This window comes from Epinephelus fuscoguttatus, linkage group LG21, assembly GCF_011397635.1.
Source record: "Epinephelus fuscoguttatus linkage group LG21, E.fuscoguttatus.final_Chr_v1".
Taxonomy (NCBI): Eukaryota; Metazoa; Chordata; class Actinopteri; order Perciformes; family Serranidae; genus Epinephelus; species Epinephelus fuscoguttatus.
In genome coordinates, this window is record NC_064772.1 from 19,937,456 (window position 1) to 19,964,118 (window position 26,663).

At 42.1% G+C, this 26,663-nt stretch overlaps 1 protein-coding gene across 1 annotated transcript in view; it reads right to left on the minus strand.

Moving 5' to 3' along the window:
- oxsr1b (oxidative stress responsive kinase 1b) overlaps positions 1 to 26,663 on the minus strand; it is a 51,035-nt gene that overhangs the window by 18,747 nt on the left and 5,625 nt on the right. Inside the window, exons 2-4 of the mRNA XM_049564632.1 lie at positions 22,591 to 22,703; positions 14,119 to 14,227; positions 5,679 to 5,820 (exon numbers count right to left, since the gene is read on the minus strand). Of these exons, the coding sequence (XP_049420589.1) occupies positions 5,679 to 5,820; positions 14,119 to 14,227; positions 22,591 to 22,703 (364 nt within the window). The remainder of the gene's footprint in view (positions 1 to 5,678; positions 5,821 to 14,118; positions 14,228 to 22,590; positions 22,704 to 26,663) is intronic.

Consider the following 26,663-nt stretch of genomic DNA (forward strand, 5'->3'; position numbering starts at 1 on the left):
GATGTGCATTTCTGTCTAGACGAGTTCAATTGCGTAACTGTCACACAGGGGATGATGCAGAGGAAGGGAAAGGGTGGATGAAAAACGGACATGACAGCCTTTGCTGGCGGCTTTGAAAGACCACCATTAGAAATGTCTGCTGCCGTACAGACATCCCTGCTGCCCGCCTCTCTGGCTTGTCCCAATGTCACTTTACTGTCCTGTCAGAACAGCTAGGTGACATCAGGTCACAGTATCTTTCAGTTTCTTGCATTCGCTGCTTTTGCTTAAAAGAGCATGCTCATTCTCCACCTTGGGTGTTTGCACGTACAACAAGGTTGATTGACATGTTGTAATTTGAGATGTTGCTTTTTAAGGATTCAAGGGGAGGTGCAGAGGGAGGTTGACCACCTGAGGCTGAAAGGCAAGTTTGGGAGTATCCTAAAATACTTTTCCTGGTTTACACAACCCCCGTCCCCTCTCAGTGGGTCCAGTCATGTCTTCTGGCGCTTGTGATTCAGGGTTTAGCCTGTGCTAATAATGTCCTGTATTTTAATGAGGTATTGTGGGTTCAGTCCAGGCCAATTAACCACTCTGGCCATGTCACAAGACCTGCTGACTTACCATCTCACTTCCCACATTTGTTCAAGAATAATACTGGGCTGCATTCTGTTTCTACATCGGGAAACATGCCAGGAAGTTATAAAAAATCCAGCCCAATGGACGATTTACTCTGATTCAGTTTAGAGATTTTAAACATATCGAACACGATTGAGAGTCTACTGTCATTAGGGTTAGATATTGTTTAAATAATTATGATACTAGTACCAATGCCAGTACTTTTAAAGTGATAACAGTACTTCATTTGAAATAATCCTTCCACATTTTATGCATTTATTTTTTCAGACACCACAGGTTCAGTAGTGGGTCAGTCACAAGTCATCAAATTGAACACTTGCAGTGATTGGCTGCTACCAAAACCATACAGATAGTCTTTGTTTTACTAGATCCAGGTACAAAGAGGATTAAATGCAGGTAGCGTTTGATGGGATAAGTTTCCATTCTACTTGGCACTGGGTTATTTCAGTCAATACCATAAAGGTATAAGGTACCTACCAGTCATGCTATCAGCTCAATATACAGTTTTCATTATTTTAGTTTAGCATGCTAGCTTTACAGGTATTTGGTCTAAAACAAAATTAATGTCATTTCAGTAAAAGTCCAATAGTTAGTAGGGGTAACAGACAACTGTAACAGATTGTGTTATATGGGCATTTAATATTTTCTCTTATCGACTGCCGACCCTAGACTGCAACAAATCGAAATTCTATCGTGGTAGACTTTGTAATACTGGCAAATATCATATTATTTACCAAAGAATATATATAATATTGTATCAGGATGAGACTGGTGATTTACACCCCTAGTTGTTAGATGTTTCAGATAAAACCACAACTGGGAACCTCCTGGTGGCGCTAGATGACAATCAGGGGATCACCAGAGTCAATAGGATCTTCTGGAAACCATGAAGATACTGAGATACTTCATCGGATAAGTGAAAACTTTGACTCGCTGATGGCGAGATAAAGTGTCACGGGACCACTGAAGTCATTAAGATTAATTCTCAAACCACCGTGGATATCTGTACCAAATTACACAGCATGACCAAAGTGGAGGACTGACCGCCAATGTGGCTCATAATCAAGATCAAGACTTGAAAGGATCAAGTCATAAAAATAAATTTATTGATGTTGTTACATAAATGAATCAGTAAGTGACTTTTGGGGCTCAAAGAGCTTTTGTTCCACATACTACGTCAACGAGTTTTATGTGAATAAGGAGCTTAAAGCTTTTAATCAGAAGCTGCCATAGGGTCTTCAGATATGTCTCTTTGTGATGTAATCAGCTTGTTCAGATTCACAAAATAAAACTAATCTCTGAGAAGCAATCTCTTAGTATTACTTTACGGTGGATTTTGGATTTAAGATGCTCCACTCTGATTCAAGACCACGAAGCTGCATCATTCACACAGAGTGATCAAGACGATCTGATTGAGTCCCTCCTGCACTCATTCAAGAACCATGAAGGCTTTGGTTCACTGCAGCAGATTGAAATGCTCTGAGAAAAAGGCTGCAGAGTGCAGACAGTCATTAACATTCACAGGAGAGGAAGAGGAGGAGGAGGAGGGAGGAGGTGGTGACACAATGCACCATGCAAGTTCAAAGAAATACTGTAGCGGAGAGGAAAAAAAGCCAACCTGCAGTTTAAGTCCCAACTCCTACTAATGATCCAGCCACATCTCACAACAGTAGGTGTGATTAAGCCAGAAGAACGGCCATTTTATGCTTATTTCTATACGTTAAATCACATTTAAGGCTATCAAACATGTTTCCAGAAACTAAAACGTGTTATGCCATCAAAGATTATTGAAAAATGAACAAGATATGTGTGGTCTCTCTGTATTTATGAGCTGCTGAAATGATAGCCAGGCAGTAGCCAGGTGGAAACAGCCACGGTATGAAACTGTCAAGAAGATTGATCATTCTCATCTGGCAGCTCCTGCACCTTGCAGCTCCGCCGGGTCACCTCCTGTGACATCACATCCTGGTGCCAGGCTCACAGTGCCCCTAACAGGGCTGTAAAAGAGGGTTTATGAGACGCCCCGTGGGTCTCCCATGAGGACGAAATACCTTGTCTCTTTTAGCCGTGCCTTTTTTTTTTTGACCACAGAACTATCTACCTTTTGATTCTTCATTTTGATTGCTTTCCCCAGACCGCTGATTTTCAATCTCATCTGTTTTTCCAAATCAATTTTTATTTCTTATTTTGTCAATTTTCCTTTAATCCAAAGCAAGAAGCTCTCCCAGACGCTCCCAGGGGCAGCATAACTACAGCCATTACCGGATCATTACTAAACCACATACCGAGTAATTTGCTGGGCAGAGCCCTCCCATGTACCCTCAGTAGAGATGTGAGGTTTCAGAGATGTGTAAGGCAAAGAGCTCCCCACAATAGGGCTTCCCAAAAATTAACATGCTGATTTTCTGAGATTCAACTGACAGAGTCCACACTATCTTTCTTCTACCTGCTGCTCAAGTTAGAGGACAAGTGTCACTTTTGAATCACTGACTTTCCGAGCTGATGTGAATGTGGAGGTGGAGCAGTTCGCCGTCTTGTGGTAAATGTCTCCAGTTGAGGCTACAGCCCAGGCCGCAAGACTCTAATTGCTTTTCTGCCGTCCTGGGCTGGATGGAACATATCATGTGACACTTTCCCTCTTTCTGCCTCCTTGTCAAGCCTCGCCCCCTTGACTCTCTCCATCACCCCTGCCCCTGAGGCTCCGACTCATATGATCTAGCTTACACAGGAGGAACGCGCACAGCCATATGTGCACGTTTACATCAGCAGACACCGATCAACTAACCGTGGCCTCTCCAGTCACGCATGCAAACAGCATGTGGGGGAAGGGGGGGGGGGGGGGTGTTACCTCACGATATCTTTTTCACAAGTCACACCTTAGAGTATGGGGTGGACTGAAGTGATAAATGATCTATTAATGATTCCCTAATGTCTCCTTGGACAGGGCAGAGATCTGAAGGCAGGTTTTACTCAGGAAAAACATTTCCGGCTCTCCGGCACTGACCGATAACCCTGTCACATTATGCTTAGAGTGGATACTGAGATGCCGCAGCAGAGGTATACTGCAGTGCATTTTCCTTCTAATTAACACGGTAATTTAAACTGTGTAATTCCATACATCTGCCTAAAGTTTCTATAGGACACAGCAACTTTCTAATTCAGTCGTAATGAGTTGATACTTCATCTACACATCCCTAATCCAAGTCCACGGTCAAAATTTTCAATCAAGCCTCTGTCTCTGTTTCTCATTGGCATGCTACACTGAAAGCTGCTGAGCACTTAACCAAGCCGAAAAGTTATGCATTATTTACACATGTAGCCTGTCCCGGGCTATATGTGTGCCACTGGGAGAAAAGAGGAGACGTATGCAAGCGTGAGTAATGAATATTAAATACAAAAGGGGCGGTGCGATGACTTCTACAGCCAGTGTGTCGACTGGGTTCATCGTATCAGCTTAAAGTGCCGGGACTTAGCCAGGTCTTGAACTGGCTTAGAAGAGAGCTTTCGGGATCACATTTCCTGTGGCACGCAAATCTGCCATTCACACATTCCATTAATGCATATTCATACCTTAACTCTTAGAGATTATCAGGCCAGGAGTAGTCTACTTACAGATTTCTTGCAGCAACTTAAAGGTTTTGCAGTTTCATTAATACACTGAGGGCCTGTTTTGTTTGTACAGCTTTAGAATTAATGGTGTATACAGGAAATTAGTTTGATTTTTCATTCATAACCATACTTTAGTGGTTAGCTATAAACAAGTCATTACTGTTTCTTCTTCTGGAACACTTGTCGCAGCCCCTTTGGGAAAGTATACGGCCTCATCTTAATACAGATCCCCTGACCTTTCGGTGTGAAAGTGGCTGTCTAAAATGCCATTTCCTTGGTACAGTCGTATGTCTAGAAGAATACCAATCACTTTTGTGTATTAAACTTTGCATTAAACCATGAACTATGGCCATGAATTTATTTGCCATTTTGACTAAGACAGGAAATATCTCACTGAAAAATGGAAAGAGTGTGAAGGCAACAGATACCACATAATGAGAAGCGGCACATAATGATATGATTAGTCACCGTAATATATAAAAACAGACAATTATGCTAATAAGTACATTCATTAACCCAGAGATTTGGCATTAGCAAAGTCTATATTTAAAGATGTCTGCATATGAGGAATGTTTTAATAAACGCGAAGACATAATATGAAATGTGTATCTTAACAACACTTTGTCTCAAAAAAAAAAAAAAAAGTCTCATTAAAATACAACTCTGATCTGGGGCTGGGCGATAAATGATCACTACATAACTGTTCTTGCTAGACATATGACAAATGTTTGATATAATTAAAATAAAATCCAACAGAAGAGGGGCACTAATGATGCACCTTAAACGCCAGTTGCCACCTGCTGTTTAACAGAAGAATAAGTAATAGAGGAAGAAGAGACTAGCCACCAAGCTAATGCGTACAATAACTTTATGAGCGCCAGAACAGCATTCAACACGCTCATAAAGTTACATTAGTATGATTGTTCAGACCATGGAACACAGCAGTAGGCTACCCAATGACTGTATCTGCCACACAAAAATGATTTGACATTTATTGTGATAAGTATCAATACTGACTGATGAAAAAAAAAATGACATAATAACATTTTGGCCATATAGCTCAGCCCTTCATTTCTGACTGGTTTAAACAATTAACACTGAATGAATTCTAACCGGGAGAATTTTCAACTGGTTGCAATCTGCAAATCTCACCACTAGATGCCACTAAATCCCCCTAAATCTTACACACTGAAACTTTAAATTTCTATAATACACTGTATCTGGATTAGTTTGCTCACAAAAAAGTGCCAACACAAACAGACACTCCACTATAATAAAACAATGTCCCATTTAGTCAAGGTAGGGGACATAATATTAGTTTGACAAGACAAAGTTTCTGCCTCATAAACCCTCAAGGTGAAGTCTGATAAAGCCTCTGTGCTTAATGGTAATAGAAAGTCCTGTGTCATTTTTATTACAGTACCAGAGTTGAAGGCTGTGAGTCTCGTTACCTGTGGATCTGTCCATTCTTGTGTAGATACTCCAGGCCTTCAAGCACGTCTTTCAGCACCGTGGCTATGCTGGCCTCGTCCAATACGCCTGTCTTGTGTTCGCCTCGTGAGATGATATGCTTGATCACGTCCAGTACGGAGCCTGGATAAAAACCACAGGAAAGTGGTTAAGTAAAAGAATTAATGACATGCTTCATATTTCTCTGCTGAAAACTACATCTGTCAACATCGGTGTCAGAGAGAAATGAAAACTGTCCAGCAGTTGACCTCTTTTAAGGATTACTGGGTAAATAAATTGTATTGTTTCTGCCTATCTAGTTCCTGCATCAATGAGAAAGTCACCTCGGGATAGCCTATATCATTTGTTAAGTCAACTCTAATCCAAAATTATTTATGAAAACACATACTTCCTGTTGGATTGGCGGACATTTAGTCAAGACAATTTGTGTATAATCTTATATTGTTTGGATAAATCAAATTATGGGTACACAAAGACCTTTTTTCCAGTTCCAGCAAGATAGATTTTATTGAAGGAAAAAACAAATGATTTAGCTGTGTTAAGACAAAAGTTCTTCAATCATAAACACCACCATGACCTTTTGATATGGCCAAGGCAAAACAAACCCATGCTGGATAGAGAGAAATCATAACATTTGTTACCATGTATTCTTTAAAGGGTAACTCCACCATTAAAGATAATTTATGTTGTGCAATTTATGATATTAAGAAGTAAAGTCAGTATCTACACAGACAGACAGCTGTCTCAGTGACTGTACAGAAACAAGACTTGAATTTATGACATCATTAGGGGACATATTTTGGAATTGGTGTATTGACTTTAAGTCTGATTGACTTTGTAGACTTACAGGATTTTTGTTTGAGGTTTTCCACCCAAATGAGTTTCACTGCAAATTCACCACTGCTCCCCTCTCCCAAGGAGTTCCCCAAGGTTCAGTTCTTGGCCCTCTTCTCTTCATCCTGTACATTCTTCCCCTTGGTTGAATAATACGCCATGATGGACTTCAGTTTCACTGCTTTGCCGTTGACAATCACCTCCACATCTCCACCAAAGCCATCACTCCTGCCACTCACTCTACTCTCCCCAACTGCATCACTGAAATAAAATCCTGGCCTCAAACCAACTTCCTAAATCTTAACTGTGACAAATCTGAGTCATCATCATCGGCCCCAAAGTAAGTCAGTCACAGAGAGGACTCACAAAGTGCTTCACAAGATAAAATACAAAAACAATACAATAACAGAAACAATGCAAAATACACTAAAACAAATAAAAAGTAAAGTGCAGCGAAATACAGAGATGATACAATGGACAATTAATGGAACGCATGCCTAAACAGATGTGTTTTAACTGCTTTTTAAAAATGTCCATGGAAGAGGTCGCTCTCAGCTCATGAGGTAGTGCATTCCACCATTTCGGTGCAATAGCCTTAAAGGCTCTATCACCTTTCGTCTTTAATCTTGTGTGTGGGACAGTAAGTAGGTGGCCTTCAGTGGACCGCAGTGACCCCAATGTCCTTAACCTATGTGTCATCTTTGATCCAACCCTCTCCTTTGACCAACATATCAAACACATCACCAAAACAGCTTTACTCCATCTCAGAAACATTGCCCGCCTCAGTCCATCCCTCTCCTTTTCACCTGCAGAGGCTCACTCACACATTCATCACTTCCAGACTGGACTGCTGCAATAGTCTCCTCTACGGTTAATCATCCAAAACTCTCAAGAAACCGCAATATATCCAGAACTCTTCTCAACATCTTCTCACACACTCTTGCGCCTATGACCACATTACCCCCATCATTCACAACCTCCACTGGCTCCCCATCCCCCAACGTATCCACTTCAAACTTATGTAAACCATCTGTGAGTATTCAGAAAAGCACAATATAAATCCAATGTATTACTATTATCATTATTATTACATAACAGTCAGTTTCTCTGCAGTCCAGTTTAACTTCAAATTCAAAAATACAAACTGAGCACTACAGGTTGTTCTAATTGTTTCAGGGTGCACGTGCCTTCAATGCCTTTGGAATTGGCCAGAGATCTGAGTGAAAGATAAGTGTGCATTTGAGGTTACAAGTTCAACTGTTGCTTTGTCTTCAGCTGCCCAGGCTGAATGGAGAACTAGCGTAGCTGTGCTCACTGACCCTGCAGGTCACCATGTCTCCCTCAGCCTGGCTCCTGCTAACTAAAGGGAGCGCTCTGGATGAAAAGTCCGACTGCTGTCAGTGTATGATCTCCTTTGTGCCACTTTTCACAGAATAAAGAACATCCCTCTGAAAAGAGCTTCAGTATTTGCATTCGGTATGACAGAAAATTGGGCGACAGTGGTGAATGGGGACAAAGCAGAGAAGCAAAAAGAATGCGACTTGCCTGTCAAGCTGTATTGTGCTGCAGTGATACACAAACACACTGCCACACTGTCTGTCCCTCCCTCACACACCCTCAGCCTCACACACACACACACACACACACACACACACACAGAGAGCAGCACTTGCAAACAAATGCTGGAAATGGCCTTTCAAGGTCCTAAAAGCCTGTCCACGATACAATTCCAGGACTTAATTGATTGTGTTTTAGCAACTGTGCCAAGCTAGGGGTGCAAAGATATCCATTTGCTCAATCACTTCAGGATGTCCTCGCCTGCAGCGCTCAGTCGAGCTCAGCATTACCCAGGGGAGGAGACAATGACGGGCCACCTGAGACTAGACAGTGTTATTGCAGAGAGTCTTAGACACAGCGACACACAGAGGCAGAGTGAGAGGAGAGTGAGGGAGGGACGGTGGGTTCAACGGGTTCGTCGTGCGGTGACAGCACACGAAAGAAAATGTGATTCAGCAGTGAGGGAGAGAGACCCATTCAAAGAGAGGACAGGACAGATGAGCAAAGGCGGGAAAAGCAGCCTAGATATGTGTCTGAGTGTGTGAGATAGCATATATGTGAGCGAGTGAATTGGCAAGGAGCGAGAGGAGAGTGTAAGATGAGTGCAGCCTCATGTCTCTGATGTGACAGCTCTTTGAAGCTCATTGAGAAAAGGCAGCCTGTCTGACGTTTTTTCCCCCTCTGTTCTCCGCACACTGTTCCCTCCTCTCTCTCAATGCTTCTGCGTTCAGTCTGATGTTCATCTCCTTGTCTGAAATGGTGGGAGGGAGGAAAGGTAGTGACAAGAAGTGACAGGTGACAATGGAGAAGCTGCTGAGGGAAGGAGGATAGCTGAACAGAGCTACAACCGAGTGTGGGGAAGATGGAGTCCTAATGAGCCAACAAATGAAGGTGTGATGAGGAAGTGAGGAAGGAGCTAATGTGCAGGAACTTATCCTTTCCCACTTAACTGGATATGAAAATTTACAGCCCTGCTTTACGTATAACCATTAAAGAAATAGTTTGATACTTTGGGAAATATACACATTTGCTTTCTGCCAAGAGTTAGATGAAAAGATTGATACTGACGGCTGTAATGTGAGTGGTATCGATCTTCTCACTCAACTCTGAGCAACAGCAAATGATCCCCAAAATGTCAAACTTTCTTTAAAAAGAAGAGAGAAAATGTTGATAAAGGAAGAGGGTAAAGCAAGAGAAACCGTGTATAGTTCCTTTTCCAGAGAAGTCTCCTTTAAGCTGAGGTGGCACAGAGGGGAGAACATTTCTAAGTGCACACACACAGCGTGATGTGAGCTTTGGGGGATCACTAAATGCCAGTCTTGTCAGCCTCTTTCAAATTCATCTGATTGAACTCTTCACGCCTCATTAGGCTGTTTCAACATGCTGACACTGACTGACAGGTTAACAATCCAAAAGGTTCATTTTGCATGGGAACGACTACGGCTTCCAAGACAAATGACACCTGTTGGCTTGGTTTGAACGGTGCCTGTCCAAGCCCCCAGAGGAAGAGTTTATACAAATCACAGGGCATAAATTGAGTCTTGACACTGCAGCGCACTATAGAGCAGGCAAAAACTCCGGGAAATGCCAAATCATCATTTCAGTTACATGCTGGATTAGTCAAATCTCTCTCTCTCTCTTTCTCAGGATTTCAAACAAAACTTGTGAAGGTATAAAAGCTCCACTTCATCTTTTCGGTCTCCTGGTCAGAGCAGGAGGTTTGGGACTGAGCAGGAGGATGAGAGTAAAAAAGGGAGGAGAGGAGGGAGGAGTGGGGAAGTGGACCAAGGAGATAGGAGCTGGTGCCAACTGTGCTAAAGGCCGACAGGGAATGCCAAGCAAAGTTGGAGGGGGAGAGGGAGGGCGGGGCAGGGGAGGGGCTGTGGAGAGGCACAGGTGGTGCAGAAACAAGGTGTAGAAGAGAGGACTGACAGACTGAGAGATGTCTCTATTTTCTTGGGGGGAAAAGAATGAGATACAGAAGGGAACAAAGGTAATTTTGTAAGTTAGAATTAGGGGTGTACATCACAATTTATATCAGGATATGATATTTTATTGATTCTTTGGACAACGATATGATATTTGCAGATATCACAATGAATAAACATACGATTGCGATTCGATTTTATTCCACGTTATGTCCTGCTTACCATTTCCTGCCTGTAATGGACCACACTGTCTCAATGTTTAGGAAGGAGGTGCTCTTGGACAGAAATCAAGACACAGATGTGCCATGGGGGTTTCAAAAGAAAGGTGTATCTTAAAAATGATATGTATCAATGTGTTAACTTTGCGTCAATCATTTTGGATTGTCAATCATTGATTTGACACATCGATCCAGATCGATGTACTGTTACGCCCCTAGCTAGAATTTCATTGTCTTATTTCTGTGAACCTAGAGTCACCAACAAAGCTGCCTGTCAGCATTTTGGCAACAGTTAAAGGCCACATCATGATGTGACAAATCCACTGGCTCCAAACTTGACAGAGTCTTTTCATATGCAAAATCGAAACAGTCAATAACAATCTGCCTTTAGTTGGATTCCACTCTGAGTGGCATTCGATTGAGCTCACCGGCAGTGGAGTCGGTTGCTGAAGGCTGCACATTAATCTCCAGGGAACACATTCCTCCGCTTGCTTTGGCATGACTCATATTTTGTCCCAGTGGGTTTCAGTGGATGTCTCTCCGATGCGTGCTCAGTCAGTGACGGACTATGTGGTGCTCTAATGAAACAGTTGTTCATATGTCACATTCAGAACAGGAATTTCCTGAAAAGCCCTGCACTGCGCACCGATCATTAAACTCAGCTCTACAGGTTAGGCCTTGAACGGATTTACCGGGGAGGGAGGCAGTCTTGATTGAAGATTAGGCTTTTCAGAGCTTTACTTATTTGGATGAACAACGTATGACATAAAGTCTTGAAGACATGGTATCTAAGAGGCGTTGCCATTAACTTGTGAACAATTTGCAAAAGTGGTTCAAGAGTTTAACAGTGTCAGATATGACAGTAAGACTCTTACCTTGGGGACTGTCAAAACTTTTAATTCACTGATGTTTTTATGTAATATGCATCAGTATGTATGCAACGGTGGCCTTTTATAAGCTTTTACAAGCTAAACAACCTTCAATCACACACAAGATCAAAAAGTGGTTGTAGGCATGTGTCAGCGGCATATGCCGATTGTTAAGGCAATGATACACCAGGTGCTCAGTCGGCCATTGGTCAATGTCAGGCCATCAGTCATCATCTGTCACCCTACTTTTTGTGGTGTGTTCCGCACCGCTAGCTCTAGTCGGCCCTTGTTGGCATTAGTTGCAGAGCAAGCGGAGCCTGTTGGTGAGTAAAATCACACCAACTGACAGTTCAGCTCAGCGCACGAGAAAAGAAACCGAAGTGAGGAAAGCAAACAAACAGCTAAAGTCAAGAGGATGTGTGATCCAAACAAACTTGTTATATAAGGTTAGATTATTACTGAGCTCTTTAGCGGAAACGATTTGTAAGTGTTTGTGTTATCATAACTAGCGCAAGCTAAATATTTGTTCTTTCAACATCAGTTACCAGTTATTTCCTCTCATGTAGATGCAGAACATATGTGCTAGTTGGCTGTTAGCTGCAGTCTTTCCAGTGTGTTCAAGTACAACTTTCTTACCAAGACACAGGTGACATAAAGCAACATTTAGTGGTGCCTGGAGGTACATTGCTGTTATCAGAGGTGAGTAATATGTGCAAGTGAAAGACCAGTCAGGCACAGTAAAGTTGGCATTCATACTTCTACCACTAGATAGCTATTTCGACCATTTCTGCATTTTGTGCAGAGATCTTTCTGACTATTCTGTTTAGTTGCTAGCTAGAAGCAGAGTGAGGATTGCTGGCACAACTTCACCTTCTTCCAAAGTGCATGGAGAGGGGAAAATGTCTGAAGAGATAAAACTCTAGCCACACTTATAGGACAACTGTCAAGATCACTTCAATGCTGCATGCCTAATCATGTTGGTCTAACAATAAAGTTGGTCTGTATACTACTAGTCTTGCTAGCTAGTTTTCACATATTCTAAACCTCTACATGTGGTCTTAAGGTCCTACATCTGTAGGTAAGGTAGGAGGTGAGTCGTGTGAAGTAATCTTGTCATGGCTGCCTCAAACCAATTTGTAAAGCAATTTATGGGCTTATTTTTCTCTTGCAACACAAAAAACATCTATATCTATCTACAAACAATTTTTTTTAAATAAGCTGAGCTACTTCACAGTGTTTTCACACACCCCATGGCAACTGCTGCAGTACGCCCGGGGGTAAAAGTATCATGCTGCACTGGTATCTGCCAGTGCAACATGAGTGACATACCTACTATAAGTGGCATACCGATAGTCAACCACTAAGAAATGGTATATGCCAAAACAAGAGTAGCATACCATCAGTTAATTCTGTATTGTGGCTCAGTAAAACATAGCTTATCCAGACATGTAAGTATTTAAGAGATTGTTTAGCAACTTTTCCAGCAAACTACTAAGCTCTCATCTGTAGCAAATGTGAAAATATTGCTAAACCAGTGTGATCTAGTGGTCTAACAACATTCTTCTATTAAGAATGAAACCTGTTCTATAGGAATGTATTCTGCTGCTTCATCATATGGCACTTTACAAACAAACACTGCTGATGTAAAAACATGTCAGTGCTTTGTTAGATCAACTGTCGAGCTGTTAACAGTCTTTCAACAGCAGAAGACACAAGACAGGATGTCGGAGGGTGGAGGGTTTCTTACGCTCCATCAAGTCAGAGGAGCAGACAGCGGTTGGCCTTTCTCTGGGCTGGTATGCTCTGCCCTGTGGAGTGATGGTCTATAAACCCGACCTCATTTGAGGTCTGTCTCCATGGCAGACGTCGCCATGGCCATCATTTAATTACTCCGCACAATAAAACTCAACATCAAGGGCCTCTGTTTAACTAGGATAAGGGGAACGGGAGAGGCCATCTTAAGTGGTGTCAGCTCCCACTGTGAGGCTGGCCGTCTGCTCAAGCGTCGCTTGGTGGGCACTGTGCCCCCGGGCCCAGCTGCAAGGCGGCTGCCAAGCGGCTCATGACTTGAGTGTATCCGAGGGAGCCAGGCGTGCCACCTGGGCACTATCCGTTACAGTGGGACGCTGTTTACACAGGAATAAGGAAGGGTAGAAACAGAGTGTAAATGTTTAGCGTGTGGATGTATCTGTGTACACTTGTATAATTACGTGTGTGAGACTGAAAGCAGGATTAAGAGAAGAACGGCTGACCATTTTTTGACTCTTTGTAAACAAAAGGCCATTACACTTATCTCTGAAGACGGTGCTTAATGCTTGCTAAATGTGTGGTACAGGACGCTTTCATCTACATGCTGTTTGTGTCCAAGAGCCCTCACACGCTCATTGTAAAAGCCCGTCTCCCTCACAGTCTGATCCAGAACCACAAATACTCCACTTGGTGGTGAAAATTAAAATGAACAAAACAATGACAAGCAGATGAAATCGTTGCATTTTGAGGTCTATTTCTCCATGGTGGCCTCCTCTTCATGCTCCTCTCACTAGTTAATTGCAGCACTGCCACATGGGTGCCATGACGCCGGCCTGCAGGCTGTTATTACCTCTGCCCTGTCATTAGCTCCTGTACTGTTACTGAGTTAAAGCCCGGAAAGAGCTGCAGCTCACATGGGACACAATGAGGATCAGTGCTGTCACATTCCCTACAATCACAGTTAACATCACCAGCAGCAAGTAGCCCATCTCTTCCTACTGCCCCTCTCTCATCATGAGGGGCCCTGCCAAACATTCTGGACCCCCCAGATGATAACCAAAACACATCTGTTGTGTTAACAAAACTAATTTAACTGTGGCTTAAAACAGTGCTCCAAACTAGCGCACAAAAAGTGTACTATCTTTTTTTTTTTTTTTGCCTGTCTGGGATCTAGACATTCAAATGGACGAGCAGAAGAAAAGGTCAGTATAATATAACTCTGACACATGATGGAAGAAGACAGCCTTGGAAGACATTTGCACTTACCACCACTGAGCAGCTTCATGACCAGCCACAGCTCATCCTTCACCACGAACGAGGTGTAGTAAGACACAATGTTGGGGTGGTGGCACTGGCTCATGGCCTGGATCTCTTTCTGTTAGAGGAAGAAAAAGACAGAGACAGATTCAAATTAATTAGAAATGTACAAAGCATTTCAATGATCTAATGACACACCATTTGACCTGACAGCACTGGTAGAATCTGACACTTTGCCACATCATCATTTAGTGGAAATTGATTAAAGTTTTATAGCAGAGCCAATATATCTTTATTATTAATATCCTTATTAGTCCCACTTCTGAAGCAGCAAAGGACCATTTTAGTGCTCTTACCAGTTGTAGTGGTTGTGAAATGACCCGTGAAACACAAAATATACACTTCCTTATGTTTCATCCAAGACAGATACCATGCCCAGCCATTCTCATTTGGTGCCCACAAAAAGGTATGAGAAAAGCCTGGAGGCAATAAACCAAACACAGGCACAATAAATGTGTACGCCTTTAATGCTGCAGCTATTCTTAAGATTTAGTGCGATACTCAAGATCTTAATGACGTCAGTAGACAGAAGAGAAATAGGCTAGGTCAATATAATGCATATCTATGCAGAAGTGAAAAAACAGCCGCGACTCAGCCCTTTATACAGCTGTAAGCTCTCTCTCTCTCTCTCTGTGTGTGTGTGTGTGTGTGTGTGTGTGTGAGTGAGAGAGAGAGTGAGAGAGTTTGGAAAGCAGGAGAGCTGAGGTAATGCTGGCACAGAAGTCTAATCCGTCACTTCAGCAACAGTCCTAAAGTCATTTGAGGATAGACAAGCTTCCTAAGAAAGAGAAAATCTTTCTGACTCCAGAGTTGGGACCACTGATTCACAGAGGGTTTGCTTCTGTTTCTGCACTGACTTGACAAATGACTGAACCTGTTACTGGAGCTCCAAACTAATGCACAGGATCTCTGTACATGTTGCCATAGTTATGTCTATAACTGAAGGCCTAACCGTAATGGGATATACATACAAAGCTCTTCAAGAATGTCTAAGAGTTATGTTATATCACTTAAAACTATTGATTGTGTATCTTACAAATATTTAGTGAACTTGTTTAATGGGTATTTATCTGTACCCTCCTAGGGCTGGGTATAAAATTACAATAGCACTACCAGTTGCAGAGACCTTAAAGTGATACCAATGCCAATGGAGTACCTTATTCAATACCCATGATGTTAATTGAGTAGTGTGTCGTATCGCCATGCATTTGAACATGTTTGTGACATCCTGCCAAACCGAACTGCCGAGTCCTTTACATACACTGCACTCGACCCCACCACAGACTGTAAGGGTTGAAGCTGCTGCTGCGGGAGTGTGAGCTCCAAGTCAGGGGCAGTTGTGAGATTCTGTATGGCAACACACACATAGCAACAGGGCTAACTGTTAGCATCATGCAGCTAAAGTTACCTAAAGGTAATAAAGGTTTTTAACAACAGAGTCGAGACATTTCGGTGTCAGTGTGAGTTTACTAGGATCATTAAATGCTTGGGGTTTTGGATGTTAACTGCTGCTGCTGTGTTAGCTCATGGTAACCGAAGTCTTGGATTAGCGAGTGACCTTGTTTACTGGTAAATTTCAGTCGCATGCATTTGGGGTTTTGAAATGACGTCAGGTAGCTGTTGAAAAAACAGGACAGGAATATGTAGCTGTCCACCTGAACACCTCTTTCTTAATTTTCATTTCAGCTGACATCAGGAGGACAATGGCTCCAGAGATGGCAGCAACAGAAAGTTTGCTGATCCAGCGGGGAGTCGGGACGGTGTAGAGATCAGACCCTTTGTGCAAAAAGGGTCAGTAGCAGGTATCGTTTGACTAGAGATGTTTCGATACTACTTGGTGCTGGGTTATTCTGGTCGAACTGGGTAACAAGTACAGATACCCAGCGCTAGGTGCTACATTCAGGAAAAAAAGTAGTACCATTAATCAAAGAGAAGCACAATTTTATTGAAAACTCAGATATAGTCTAACTAAGAGCTGAAAGGATGAGTCGATTAATAGATTAGTAAATTGAATGTCACTGACATCCCTGCTTAGTGACGTAAAAGGTTATCACGCAGAGTATAAATTACAACAGGAACCTTCCACAGGAACACATTTTACATTTAAAGTTAAGTAAAGCACTGGAGAAAAGCTAAGCTGTGCTAAGCTATGCTAAACACGTGCCAGATCTGCAGTATCTCTGTACTGGATGCACTGAGGTGAAATCAATACTGTCCTCCTCATCTAATTATGGCTTTTACCACAAACTACCATATTTCCCAAAATTTCAGAGTGTTATTCAAAACAGCTTTTGAGTGTTGACCATGACAGGTGCGCCACAAGCCTGTTAACTGAGGAACCTTAACACCGCTGCTGAAAACATTTGTTAAAGGCATTAATCAATACATGCTTGTGGGTCAAACCGTAAGCCTGATGTTCCATCAGCATAAATGCTTAGCTTACACAATGTGCATTAGCAGCAGTATGCCTCCGCTGCAGAGTCATCACTATCGAGCCCATGGCCTTCACTGAGTGCCTTCGCCGAGAGAGGCAGGTGACATCATGATGCCATTTAGAAAGCACTTGACAAAAGAGGGTTAAGAGCATGAACTGAGTCATAATAAGGGTGGATACAGACTGTGCGTGAAACAGTCATTGGACCATGACAAGTATAGACATGTTTAAATGCACACAGATATGTAGAGGACAATAGTGTCAGTCAAAGATTTTCAGAGCACTGAGGTTTCATTCAGATTGAGCAGCAGCAACCTTTTGACCAACAGGTGAGCCTACACACCACTCTGCTTCCCAACTAAAGCCGTTTTTGATTATCAAGCAGTCTAATAACTTCCAGTCTGTCGGGCCAGACGGCGAGCTCTGTGGGTCGTCTCCCCTATCATTCTTTCTCTGGATACTACAGGCTGAGAGAGAACAATAATGATATAGCCTGTTGGCTGCTAACTGGCTTCACTGGAGCCTAACCCCCCTCTGTTCTCAGCACAGTGGAAGAGGAAGGTCATCACAGCTCTGTGGGCCAGGGTAACCCCAGAAAAGAAAAACAATGGGATAACAGGGAGGATATCGTGCTCTGGCAGTTGGCAGGTTTTCCCATCTTTTCCAGCAGACAATGTGCGAATCAGAGAGACTCTTTGTTGTGGGGATTAGGTCACTGTAAACCTATGCTGCGGCAAAGGCAGTGGAAATGTTCTCACCGCTCAAAGCCATTCACATTACTTCTTTCTGCCTAACCTTCAGTGTATAACCTTTGACATTAAATGAAATTTTGCTTTGTGAAAATATTTTTGCAGGATATCTCGGTGCTGACTGGAAAACAGAGACATTTAACAGTATTTCCGCATGATGACACAGCTATGAACAGACACAGAGAAATACTCCTCCCAGTCTTTGTTTTGGCTTTTGTGTCTGGTTGCTGCAATGACCTCATCCTAATACACAAGACATTTAGGGCAGTTTCATTCAAACAATCCAACCTGCAAACCACAGGCGACACACCTGTCTGCCACTATACAGTAAGCCTCCACCAACACAAACGCTTTCACTCTCTTATGATAAAATTTTGATGACAGCAGCAGATGAAACACTTAGGGTAACCTGTGTGGGACATCACTGTAAAGTGATTTTTTCATAATGACCATCTGTGTTACACTCATAAGCTGCATACAATTAGCATAGTATATTTCTCCCTCAACACTACTTCTGCATGAGTTAGCTGTATACTGTAACATCTATCAGAGGAATTTTTTCAGGGCTACACCCGTCTCAGATTTTGTCAGTCAAATCAGATTTGGCTGTTCAATATGAATATTCGCCTTTTTTTTTTCTTCCAGGAAGTTTTAAAATTTGAACGGGCTCAGCGGGATGCTCACAGTAACAGCAGCATTCACTGTACTATAGTGAAAAAAGTTACCTGCATTAAGGACAGATCGGAAATGCACAACAACATATTTTGCAGACACTAGATTTTAAACAAAAGCCAGAAACTGTGGGTCGCATTAAGTTGCAGTGCGCTGTAATTTCACCACTTCTAAGCAGAAGAGAGAAGATAAAATTATCTCAGAGCTTTATTGTGTGAAGCCTCTCCTCCTCCAGGCCGCGTTATTGTGTCCGCAGCTCTCTGTATCACAGAGTAGTGTGAAAGTCAAGAGCCCTCACCCCATAGCAAAAACTGGGGACCAAACGTCCCTAGAAGTACACTGCACAGCAAACCGACTAGCAGAAAAATACGACTTAAAGCAATCTCAGACGACTGAGAAGTCTCTGACTGATGATTGAAGTCTCCAACTTTCAGGGGCAGCCCTAATTTTTTTTTTATGAAAAGTTAAGCCCCAAAAGAAAACTAGAATTATCGCTTTGTCAGTGTATGCCTCCACGACTCCGTCAAGTTGCAGTTACAGTTTATTTACAGTTTACAGTATCCATGTTTTCACAGACATGGATGCTTCAAACAGAAGATCTATACGATCAGCAAAGTTTCAAGGTGGGCACCCAAAAAAAAAAAAAAAAAGAAAATCAAGGCATTCTTGAGATATCACGTTCTTGAGAATGAGACAGGTTCACAGTGACCTTGACCTTTGGCCTATGACTACCAAAATCTAATCAGTTCATTGATAATCCAAGTAGACATTTATGCCAAATTCTCAAAAGGCATTCTTGAGATATCACGTTCACGATAATGGGATGGACGGACGACCAAAAAACATGATGCCTCTGGCCACAGGTATCGCCGGTGCAGAGGCATAAAAATCAAGGCAATGTTCTGAATGCTATGTTACTATTCTTGGTTTGTTGTTCAACACATAGCATTTGAATATCGTTATTTTGTCAGAAGTCAATCAACAAATTAGCTTATGAATAAGAAACTGACAAGGAATATATTTTATAGTACAATAAAATTAGTTTTTGTTTGTTAGTTTTGTTTAGAAAGAACTGTCAACTCTGTTGCTATCTTCAGTCTGACACTGCATCCACTCTGACCAGTCACTGGAGACCAATGAATCCACCTCAATCTAATCTTATTTTAAATCAACACTGATGCGTAGCCATGCCAACATACTGTTTTTGCCTGAGGTTGAAGAGTGGAGCAGAGCACCAAAATAAACTACGATGTTGCACAGTATTAAGAAAACATGTCGTTTATTTTAATCCAACAGCCTCAATAGTAGCATCTATCTTGTCTATAGCGGTGGCCATTGTTGTTATCACTCCTCCTTTGTTCTGGTACACATCTTAACAACAGCATTAGTCCTGTCCATAGCAGTGATTGGCTAATCGTTACTCCCCGCACTGCACTCATTTGATCAATTGCTTTATTAACTGAGAAACCTGTTGTTTCATGCCATGATGCCAGATGAATCTGTCAACTCAGTGGAGTAGGCGGATTCAAAGGCCAAAACCCAGGCAATACATACATCTGTTAAACAATACATGCCAAAGGTTGACATATTTTCTCTCAATCTTAACTTCTTCTTTTTTGCCGAGGACCAGCAGGCAGACTGCAGGCGGAAAATTCAGATCAATAACATCAGACCAGACATCCATCCCCTCATTCCACCCATCTAATAAAACGATCTTTCTCTCCCTAATGGAAATCACATTGGTTTATAGAGTCAGTAACCTTTGTCTGATATCTCTCTGACATGTCAATACAAATTACTGTTTTTTCTACAAAGCCTGAGTAAAATAGGCCATTCATTGAGACATGACTGATGTCACTTTGGTTTATGTATTAAGCAGAACTGGGACTGACCTATTCTATTTTGTTATGGGTCTATAAATTCATGTTAAAGCCCTTCAAGATCCAAGCTAAACACTAAATCCCTTCAGTAGGTTTCCATACAGATTCCTCAGAAAATAGACCACACCATACCCACAGCTTTTTCTGTATTAGGCCTGATCTTTGCAGTATTTGGCGTGTCGGAGGACCTTGAAACTGAGCAAAAAAATAAATGACCTATTGTCACAAACTGAATACAGTGCTGGGTCACAAACTGGTGCCACAGAATCACACTGATGGCAGACACACAGAGAGGCCACTATAGAAGCAATGTTACGTCACTATCAGTTACTCAGAGCCTAACACACACTTCCAGTATGACCCAATCTCACTGCAGCACGCACACATCTACACACACGCAATAAACTACTGAGGAATGGAGACACTGCCGATCTGCAATTGATGAGGAAACTGACAAAACGTTCATGTTTATGCCGAGAGCACGAATATGCCTCTGAATCACTTCCTTTAGCGTGCTTCAGTGTTCCTTTACCATAAATAACTACTTTTACCAAAACACACCCAATATGTTTATCAGGTCACTGTGATCTGAAGGTGTTTTATAGTGATTTCAAGCCAAAAATCGATTGGTACTGTGTTGTGAATAAGCCATAACCACATAGGAGCACTCATAATTTCTCTCATAAGTATCAATGAATAATTAAAGGCAACAGTCGTAACAAATGTGTAATTATGCAAGAGGATATTCAAACTGCAACGCACGCAAGTTGTAAACAAACCTCCTCCACATCCAGCTCCAGTCACTCAAAAGTGCCTGTCCATCAAACTGCTGTGCCAGGAATAACTACAACATAACACTACATATAAAGACATGACAGACATGACAGATTGTTGCTTTCCTGACATTACAGAATTTAACAGGTGAGATTTAAGAACGGCTTCTTGAAAACTCTTTGCATCCTCTTTAAAAGCTGCTACTTTAGGGAAGTGATCTGGGTTCAATTTAATGCTTCCTCGCTGCTTAACCGGGTACCCAGCAGGCTGTGGAATTGGAGGGGTGGGGGGGGGGGGCCACTGGCAGGAAATCTGACCTCGCTGTATTCCATGTGACCGCCTGCTCCGAGAATCCGGGAGCAGCATTCCCCTGATTCATCCTCCAGAAATCGGGGGGGTGAGGGGGTTCTTCCTCGGTATAGTATTGCCAGCGAGTAGTGAGAAATCTGCCAGTGATCTCTGGCCATAATCTTCCATGAACACGTATAGGCTTACACAATATTTATTTCCCACAGGTTACTTTCACAGACTTTTGGATGACAGCTAGGAGCGAGGACTGGAAAAATCCATCAATCACACTTCTGGTCTAAGTTAACAGCAGCACATTTCCCAGTGTCAGACCAAAACCTGACATCTGGTGTATATGGTGCAAAAAATAAAGGCCAGCTACCAGGCAGCTTTCCCCAGGCCATGTATTGTGACATCTTTCCCAACTGTTTGACAAATACATATTGTGCATAAAAAACTCTCTAAACCCAGAACACAAGCCACAAACGAGCACCTAATCATCTCTACGTGCAGGGGCGTTTGATATAATCCCACCACCTCTTGAGCTCAGTTGTAAACCACATGTCACCAGTAAATGATGTGCTGAGCTCGGGTACGAGATTGCATTGGGGTATAAAGACATCATACGGTCTGCAGGAAGATGTCCCACGGTGGTCTAATAGTTTCCTGGCAGTAAGTGGAGTCCTTCTGCAGAGAACAACCAGAATAGTGTTTGAAGTGACAGAGATGATTGGAGGGAGGGTTTGGAGAAAACGAGTAATGAAAAGCAGAGGTGGAACTAACTCCATCCACACGCACAGACCACAGAGACAAAGCCCTAAATGAAATCTCGTGCTGCGAGGTTATAACTCCCTTTGATCACGCATAAAAAGTAGCAAGGTCACGAAAATGTTCCAAAGCCTACAGAAATCACATTTAGTCATCCCTTTTTGAGGCTAAAATAAAGCCAACGTGTTTTTTAAGTCTATTATTCTGCATTTCTTATTATTTAAAAGGAAAAAAAGTCTTTGGGGAAATATCAGGAATACTCATTTTCCGTTTTGGCCGGCTTGAGGGGCGTGTCAGTGTTTGATTGACAGCACCTGGCAAGCTGCCAGACTGCCAGTGTTACACAGTGGGGTACGAGAGACAGAGTAAATAAACTTGTGCTGTAGCCTGCATGTCATCAGCGGACAGTGTGTTGATATGGGTATTGAAAAGTAAGGACCAAACCAGCATCTCACTCAACCAAAGTGACATTTAAAAGGTATGTTAACAGGCTGGTTAATGTGCTGCAGCTGAGCAGCTAAGATAATTAGCATTCTAGCCTGAAAACTGACGTTAGCAGTGCACTTTCACCCACTGAATGTTTGCTTGGCTGCTCGTTCAACAAGGTGCAGGACAAGACGCATGTTCATGTTTGTAAGTAAGATAGGAAGGAGACTTTTGCAGGAAAGAGTCTGTGGGTCTTGTGCGGAGTAGCAGGCTGCTGTCTGACTCACTGTAAGCGTCAGCTCTACTTACTATGTTACTACTGTATTCAAGATTTGATTGGCTGTAGCAGACAAAAAAAATATGCAATTCAATTTCAGCTGGACTTTTAATCTAATATGCATTTACGCGCAGAATTGTGTGTGCGTCTTACCAGAAGTTCGTCCATACTAGTCTGGCACTTCTCGAGATTGATGCGTTTGATGGCCACCTTTTCCTTGCGTGGTAAACAGTAGGCTGCCTGAACCACTGCTGTGGCCCCACTCCCTAAAACACACAGGAAAAAAAAACACCTTAATTATGATTCACTACAGCCAAACAGTAGTGATATTAGAAATACAAGACTGTCAGTGCTGTTGTACAGTAGAACCCAACTTTGGCACATACACTACATTCATTTTAGTTATATCCTCAGGCTGTCCGGGTTTCTTTTAATTGTTTGCCTTTTCCCTAACCCCTGTCTACATCCAAAAAATAATGGCTACTGTAGGAAAATAAACCTAACTTTTATCCTTACTTCAAAATCCTCCAGAGTTCAACAAGGTTAAGCGGAGTTCTGCTTTGACAGTTCATCCGATTTCTCTTTGGCACAGCTTAACTGTCTCTTCATCAATTATGAATCAGCTTTCCCAAATCCCGCCTGATGAAGCGGGACTGATTGGGGCTGGTGACTCTGCTAAACGAGACATCCCCTGGGAGGCGTCGGTGGGAGGTTTATGCCAGAGAAGACCAAAGCCTGATTCTTATACAGTTTAGACATTTCCCTTTTCATATCCTTGGCATAGTCTGAAGATTTTGTTCACTGTTCATTGAAAACTGGCGGTTTTTCTTTACAGCATCAAATGCCACGATCCAGAGGTAGCTCTAAAAATAGGAGGATTCAAGGATCCAAAGGTTTATCCACCACATACACACCTAATATATGTAGCAAAGTGCATGTGGCCTCCTCCTACAGTTGTGTGAATAAAGGAACAATGTTGCTAATCAGTTTCCCATATGTGCATTTTACAAATGTTTCAAGACTCAGACACTTTAAATCTTCCCAAGTTTTCCATGCCACCTGGTCTAAAAGTTGGATCATAGCGTGACTGAGAAGTCTAGTTGATACCACCCTAACTACTATTTTGATGTACAAGCAAACAACACATAGATTACAATCTGATTAAAGCTTAAATCCTACAACAGAGGGCTAATCTTTATTTTGAATAACGTGTGATAGTCAGATAAAAGCTTGTAATATCCTCCCCAGGAGAGGTACGCCTGTTGTTCCTGTTTCGTGTGAGGTCACTTCACTGCCCCCTCAATGCTCTTATTTAATGCCATGCACGCACACGACTGTTTCCACAAGACCTCTGGAGTATACGTGATGCTGAGCAATGCTGGGAGCACATTGTCCTCTGGCAACAGGCTTTGGTGAGTTAAAGAGCGAGCGGTGAGTCGGTCCGCCCTCCAGTAAGCTTTTCCTAACCTCCTGTGCCCTCATCTTAGCTATGCCCAAATATTAACAAAGTGCTCATTGTTTGGAGTTTTCATTGAGCCAGTGGTGTTGGGAGGGTTTTAAAAATGGCTACATTGAAGAAAAAAAACATTTCCCTGAATTTAATTAAAAAGTAAAGTTGTCCCTGAAGACGTGACCGCTTTTTATTTAACTGTTTTCATTCAAGATAATTATGACTTCAGGCTGTGTGAGAGAAGCAGAGAATGAAACAGCATAACACTATTCAACATAGCTGAGACTGAGTTTAACCACAAGCTCTTACTTTTTATAATGCGAGAGTTTGTTTGCAGTCACATGACTACAATGACCTGAAATTCAAAGGGTTAGATGAACCTGTACACAACAAATATCGTCAGAAATTGAAATTCATATTGGATGCAATTCATACAAAATGAAGACCTATTTGTGGACGCGATCGTCATTGAAAACTACCTCATCCTTCAGACCTCCTACGACACTGCAAGCCAAAAGAAAGCGTACAAGAGTCTAGAGGACTACATAGACTATTTTGTGTGCTGTTGGGTCCATGACCTCGGAACCAAGGTAGTATTAAAACTGCTTGCGCTTGAGCATTACCGTCTTTTATATTTCAACTCTGTACATGGATACACTGCTAGCATCAGGCTACTAGCTAGCTAACTAGCAGGTTGGGTGTTCCTAGGGGTACTTTGGAGTACTGCAGGGGGCACATGAGGGTTTTGTAAAAGTAAATTTAAAAAATATCAGTCATGCATGATTCCAAAATTAATTATACTATAAGTGAAGCAAGTGAAAATGTATGTTTGAGAGACCTCATTTTATGTATTTAATATTCCTATTTTTAATGCAATCATCTTAATCAAGTTTGTTTGTTCCCTTTCAACCAAAAATGTTTTGTTCTGGTCAGGGGATAGCCAAATTGACAGATAAAACATTTCAAAAGGCGGTAAGTTATTAAAAAAAGTTTGAAAACCACTATCCTAGGTCACCTGGGCTGGTTAAACGCCATAAAGAAACCTGGGGTTGTTGCCAAAATTATAGAGGAGTTGTCATGACACATGGTAGTTACATGGCACTCAACACATGTTTAACTCAAGGCTTTATTGTAAATGTTTACATTTCATGTTAGTTGAACCCATTCCTCCAGACTTGGGCCGAAAGTTTTTGATCCACGTCTGACGTCATTTCTCTGAGGTTATTTTTATTTGTACTTCAGCCCTTTACATATTACTGTTTTTGGGAGTCAAACAGGGTGTCTACAGGTATCAAACAGTTCAAATTATTGCTTTTTAAGACCCTTTCAAGACACCTTTTAACCAAATTTAGGACAGAATTTTGGACAAATCATGTTTCACTGATTAAAGCATCGCAGGTAAGCATTGCAGGCAAGTCGTATATATGTGGTCTTGTGCAGAGGTGAGTGTTATGTAGGAATATGGTTAATACAGTAAGATTTCATAACATTTTGCCAACAGGTAAGTGCATGTATGAAGTAAAATGACAGTATTATAGTTTTCAAAAGGTTTGTAACATTAGAAATGTGGACTTTTATATAGAAAAGCTTCACTCATTTTCATGAAAACAAATCAAAAGATGCATAAATGAAAATTAGATCAAATGTTTGTAGCAGTTAAGACCTCACAAATGTCAAATTTAAGACTATATAATGACTGTTGTAACATTGAAATTAAGACATTTTAAGACTTCTTAAGGACCAATCAACTGGAACAGCTATAAACAGCCCAAATCATAGGTATTTGTGCAGTGTTGGTAGTTGCTGCCTCCAGTTGCTTGCCCTCCATCTAGACAGCACACCAAGGTATGACGTCATACGCAAGAAGCTTTAAACAGCAAACTCCTTGTAATTTCCTGTAACTGACAGACAGTAACAGCCACCTTAATCACCATGAATATGCTGCATGTGAAAGCCTACTTTCTACAGCTGTAGTGGGTGCCATCTATTGACTGGCAACCTCTGATAATGTGTTGCTGGCCTGGCTCAACTCTTCAGCATCCAAAGTGATCACAGCTCACTCAGCCATTGCTCAAAACTAAGGGGCTGACCAGGGCTGTAAATATATCCTTCAGCCCCCCTCCAACCACCGCCACCACCTCTACCTCCACCACCAATACCAAACAAACCTCTGGAGGCTGGCCAGTGATAGGGAGCTCAGCCCTGGCTTGACCACAGGGAGCCAGTTACCCTGTACACATTGGAGTGTAAATTCCTCCACACAAACAAACAGCCAGTCGTCAGGGGTGGCTGGACAAGCTGGAGAGCATGTGTGTTCGTATGTGTGTGTTGGGGAGGGCGTAGGGGGGTGAAAAGGGAGGAAATTGTTGGGTTTGCAGCAGGCAAGGTCAGGGGGCACCAAGGTTGTGCTGGCCAATTAGACTAAAGAAGCCCAATCTAGCAGCCAGTTGGGACCTTGAGTTAATATAGACCTGATGCTCTTTGATATTTGCTATTTCCAAGCTTAGCACAAGGTTATTCTGCCCGGAGTGGTCATGTCTCAACCATTTGTATCCAGTTACATATCAAATACCTCAGGGGTTCTTTGATGTTTTAATCAAAGCTGTATATTGTTTACTTATATTATGATGAACTTATAAAATAAGCCATACACAGTCACATCAACATCATCACCGCCCTGTCCATCTGAATATGAGAAACACAAAAGAGCCACCCACACAAGGCTTTTAAAAAGTAAGGCCAACATCTAATTTGCTTAACAGTTTGGCGCAGACAT